Genomic DNA, 5,818 nt, shown 5'->3' with positions numbered 1-5,818 from the left:
ATATATATATATATATAATGTTATAATTTTATATTATTATCATTATTATTATAATTAGTGCTATCTCGCACGAATTTTCCACCCAAACATGTCCCCACGGCAAAATGAGTGTCTCCTTTAAGTAAACTTGACGCTCTAAACGCGATCACGTAGTCTGTTTTATCATCCGGGGTCATTTGAACGAGCTTGCTGGTGATCGGGTCAATTCTAGCCAACTTCGTGCGCGACGCGACGTATAAAATTTGTTGACACTCGTGATATCCAAAAACCGATGCCAACACTTCTCTGCAATTCGTATGATATACATGACCTCATACGATAGTCACGAATCTGGTCGTCGATGTTAGAAGTGAAGGTAGAAGTGGAAGCTAAACTATTATTTCTAACTAAGGGGTTAGATAGAAGAGATGTAGAGGTACAGGAAGAAGAGGCCATATCAAAGTTGCTTTTGTTTTTCTTGAAGAAAAATCGTTTTAGGATTTTGATAAACAAAAAGCTTACCTCTATGTCTAGAAGTTTTATATGGTTGAGATGGTTCACCAAGGGATAGAAATTGAAGACTATTTTGTAAATCAATTAAAGAATATTCAACAGTTTTATTACTTTTCGAGTAATCCCTCTATTTAATTTCCTTTAATCGATCTTCCAAAACTAAGAGCCTATCTGAGAGTTTTAAAACAAGTTGAAACAAAGTATTATTCTGCTTTATGAAAGCGCCTAAAGCAGAGGTAACACCTTGATGAGAATCGACAGGGTTTACAAATCCTAAGTCAGGAGGCTCAAGAGAATCAGTAGCTAGAATGACTTGTTTGTAATCTGTTGAAGCAGATGATTGCTTCCAATCGTTCATAAAAAGTTAAAACCAAGTTGATAAAAGAAGTACTCTGAATTCACTTTTCAAAAACTCAAGTTGTTAAACTAGTATAACTTTCTCAAATTATAAGCTAAGATTGATATAATCCAACATCATAAATTCAGAAAATAAGTTCCTTAACACGCTTAGCAGATCCTTTTCAACCCTACAATTCCACAGTGCTCCTACTATTCTCGGAGATCTCGTCGTGGCACTCAGGTTTACTGGCTGATCATGCTAAGTAACACCGTCTTATTTAAAGAAAGTATAATTTTAATACAATAAAGAAAGTATGTATATATATATATATATATATATATATATATATATAATTATTGAATATGATCTGAAATTTTGCATGATTGAGTGAAGTGGTACTCTATGCACATAGCTTTGATAGTTGTATGGATTAGGATTTCTTTAAGATGGAAGGCCTGTGAGAGAGTCAGAGACTTATCCTTCATTCCAAGCTTAGGCCAACCTTCATTATGCATCCCATGGAGTTAGAGAGAGAAAGAGAGAACTTTTTGTCGCATATTGTTATTTAACAAATTACATGTGTAGTTCCTTCTTGAATTTTATAAAACATCTATATATATATATATAGTTGTATAGTAATTTGCACTTTAAAAATAATTTTATTTCTTACAAAACAACTCAACATACCACACCATCATGTCATCATCAACTAAAGCCTAAAATCATGCTAAACCATAATCAAGAGCCAATAAGCCAAGCTCTGACATTACATAAAGCATGTAATTATAAACATAATAAAAATAAGTAAATAATTATATAAGTTGTTTGATAATTCATAAAGGGTGGTGGTGGATAACGTGGATAGATTCTCATGAGGGGGAGGTCCCGAGGCCACAAACCCTCAAAACAAGGCTTGAGTGGGCTCTCTTTGCCCCCAACTTCTTGTTTTGTGGGCTTATGCTTTGCCTTTTAGTTCAAATTATTGGCATTTTTCATATTTATATAGGAAAAATATTAGGTAGTAATATAATATGTTTGGTAATTAATAATATATTATGAGATAAAAGTTAATTAGGTATATTAAGTTATGATTATATTTCTAATGTGTCATTTATGCTTCTTCCTAATTCAAGCTATTTAATTTTTGGTTAATATTTTTATTTTTTTTTTAATTGTAGTAGTGAGGTTTTGTTACAAATTAAAAAGAAGAGGATAACAAGGAAGGACATGATGGGTGCTAAATGGAATCAATTGTCATGTGATTTTGGCCTTGGGATGAGGGTAAGTTTGAAATGAAAGGAAATAGTTAAGTGGGGTTAGGGGCTATAAGATGCTTTGCCTTTGGAGGGAAGGGCTTTCATTAGACTCATTTAAATTATATTATATAGCTTAATTGGCATATATTTGACATTTAATTTAAAGTTATTAGGAGCTATGATTCCTAATAAGTTTTCTCACAATGTTGGTAAGATTAGGGATTTTTTTTTTAAATTTGTTATAGTTAATTGTGAAGTTATTTTAAGATGTGTTTTAAAAAATAGTTTTAAAATTAAATTCATAATTTATTTTTTATGTGATAGTTCTAGTAAAAATATTTTTATTAAAAATATATCACTAAAAGATATTTTTATAATAATACACCTACCTGCAAATATTTAAGAAATTCTATGATATCTTTAATTATTTAAATAGATAAAAAGTTAGCGTGTTCGAATGCTTTTCATTATGAAGTTTAATAGAGAAACAAAAGTTAATTATTCCATTTTGAATAATTTTCATTATGTCATTAGCATTAATGAAGAAGAATATATAATCCATATCAAGCATATATGCTTTAATTATGTACTCAATAGTTTGTTTTTTTAGTTTAATTAAATTTTTATTGAGCTAAAACACTTTATTTTATAGTTAGCTTTTAAGCTAATTAGTGATAAATTTCTTAATTAGAGAAAAAAAATATTTTTAAAAATTTATAACCTCAGCATTTATTTAATTATTTTTCAAGTGAAGGATTTATATTTTCTTAAATTATTTAATTATTGTTCCAAATTATTTTAAATTTAAGATTTCTTGAATTCTATTTAATAGATCATATAAAAGTGAATCTCATTTATTTACAAATATGCCACTGTGAACTAACTTATTAAATAAACACTCAAGCTTAGCTTTCCCTCTGAACCCATTCCACGGGTCTACTCAAACCGTATCACAGGCCGAACCAATCCAATCAGAAGCCGGTCCAAATTACTTTTGGAATTAAATAAGCCTGGCCTTGAAAAGCCCGAGGCTGAGCCGGGCCGGAGCCCAATACCAAGCCATCTAAGCCTAGCCCAAGCTTTATTATAAAATTACTTTGGCTAATTAATCACTTATAACTTTAAAAACAAAAATTAGTATTTAATTAATCCAAACTTAATATATCTAATCATATTGAGCTCACCACCTAAACCTGTCACCATATGCTCCCTGTCCCCCATCACCCCTTCGCCCTCACTCGACCATACATATTTACTTTAGGGGCATTTACATAAATAACACACCCAACTAAATGTCAAGTTATTACAAAAATATAATTATTGTTATAAAAAATATATTGTGTAATTTTTTAAAAGCGAATTACATCATTTCATGCATAGGGCTGTAAACGAGCCGAGGCTCGTGTTCGGATTGTTCGAAATTGCTCGTGTTCGAAATCGGCTCGTGTTCGAAACCGGCTCGTGAACAGTGTGTTCGTGTTTGGCTCGTCCTCGACTTGAAATTGACCCGTTAAAATTAAACTAAAAAAACATATGTAGAGTGTTGGATTCAAACATGAACCAAATGTATGCTAAACAAGGAGTATAGCCACATTATCACAAGAACAATTACGATTTAAACTTATATATATATATATATATATATATATATACATATAATATTGTTTGTAGTTTAGTTTGACTATTTTCATATTTTAGTGTGTTTGCTTATTTTAATTACTTATTGTGTTTTTTTATGCGTAAGGTAAGATCTGAAGATTTAGCACCTTACGATTCAGAGTTTCAAAAAGCTTTTAGAAACAGTTAGAAAACAAAAAAAAAAGACAGATCATTTTAGCAAAATGGCTTGCAACTCAAGTAATGTTAGAAATGAAAATGAACATCATTAGAGACCTTTTAAAAATTTTGTTAATCCTACAGTATTTGAAATTCATTTGAGTACACAAAACCTTGTTATAGAGGCCTATTCATTTAGCTTAAACCTTATATTATCCAAAAAGTACAAAATAATCAGTTAGGAAGAACACCAACTGAAGACTCAAATTTACACCTTGCTAGTTTTCTAGAATTGGTCTTTAAACTACATTTTGTTTAACATTCTCTCATTTACTCTAGAATCAAATTTTATACTTCACTTTGGTAGTTTAAAATGCAGTTTACCTAAACATTTTCTTATAATTATTGCATCGATTGGTGTAAATGAAAGTAGTTTTAGGGATTTTTATGAACATTTAAAAGTCATATATAAATTATAAATAAATATTCTCATACAAAGGAGAAATATTTGCATATGTAAGACATTTTCAGAGATGCGTACATCGCAGGTTATTTAGAGGGTATTGAGGGGTTATAGCTATGTTACAGAGATGTTACAGAGAGGTATAACACAAATATGACCCCCCAATACTATCTGAATAACCTCCGATGCACGCAATACTGCAAACGTCTTACGTACACAAATTCTTCTCCATATAAAGATAAGGGTGTAAATGAGCCGAATATTCTCATTAAAAAAAATCAGTTTGTGTTCGACTTGTTTACATTTCAAATAAAAAAAAATGTGTTAGTGTTCGACTTGTTTGTTTAATGAGTCGAAGAAAAAGTTGTTTTGACAACCCTAGTCGTGGAGCATTAAGACATCAAAAGCTGCGGCAATCTTTAAATATTATTATTTGTCTTAAAATATCATTTAAACTTGATTTAATTCATTTTTATTCTATCTTATTAATACTTTGGATTAATTATAAATCTTTGTAGGCTTGTTGTTAATTAATTTTTTTAAAAATATCAATTTTATATATATATAGTTGCTTTCAAACAAAATAAATATGGGGCAATTATATACATTCCACCCTAAAGTTGCTATTTACAAATTAAATCCCCACTTTCATTTATTTTCAAAATTCTCACCCATATATCAAAATTCATGGTAAAATCCAACCAATATTTTCATTTATATCAAATTCTTAATTGGAAAACATAAATATGTTTATTTCGTAGCTCAAAAAAAAAATCTCAAATATTATTTTATAAATAATTTGCATTTAATTATTCAAAAATGAAATATTAAATATATTTTTAAACACAAACAAATATTATATTAAAAAAAGGGGCAATTACTTACATATTTACAAATCAATCAAATTCTTTAATTCACTTTTCAAATTCTCACTTAAATATTAAAATGCATGATAACCCCCCAAACTCATATTAATTTATAAATACATCGATTCACTTAAACATAAATATTTCCTTAAATTTTATTTTTTTTTAAATAAATCAATTTATTTTTAAAAATATTTAAAACAAAATTTTAAAAAAATAAATAACTATATTATAACATATTAAATATTTTTTAATTTTAAATAAAAACATAAATAAAATAAAAAAAATGATCATAATGTATGTTGTTCTTAAAATTTCAAAAATATATTAATTTCTTTTCAAAAATAAAAAATATTTTTTAAAAAATAAATAAAAATCATTAAAAAAAAAAAAAGGTCCCTCTTGGATTCCTGCGCTCCAATTGCTTCCCGCTTCCCTCTTCCCCCTCTGTTCTCCTCGAGAACAATGGAGGGAGACCCAATGCAAGAATAAGTAGCCAGCTTCCATCTCAGCGCAGAAAGCCGGCCATTTCCCAATGCCGAGCTCGAGCCTCCTAGCTCTCCTCCTCCTCCTCCTCCTCCTCCTTCCATCTTCCTCCTCCCCGAACCCCGAAACCACCGCTCTT

General features: G+C 29.4%; 1 protein-coding gene across 1 annotated transcript in view; it reads right to left on the bottom strand.

Annotated features, from left to right (window-relative positions):
• Nucleotides 1-1,554: 1,554 nt before the first annotated feature.
• The window catches only part of LOC110031867 (PE-PGRS family protein PE_PGRS16-like), a 4,787-nt gene continuing 523 nt past the window's right edge, over nt 1,555-5,818 (bottom strand). The window contains exon 2 of the mRNA XM_020735292.1: nt 1,555-1,592. Within this exon, the coding sequence (XP_020590951.1) occupies nt 1,555-1,592 (38 nt within the window). The remainder of the gene's footprint in view (nt 1,593-5,818) is intronic.

Source organism: Phalaenopsis equestris, unplaced genomic scaffold (assembly GCF_001263595.1).
Source record: "Phalaenopsis equestris unplaced genomic scaffold, ASM126359v1 Scaffold000855, whole genome shotgun sequence".
Classification (NCBI taxonomy): Eukaryota; Viridiplantae; Streptophyta; class Magnoliopsida; order Asparagales; family Orchidaceae; genus Phalaenopsis; species Phalaenopsis equestris.
This window is presented reverse-complemented; position numbering and strand designations above follow the sequence as displayed.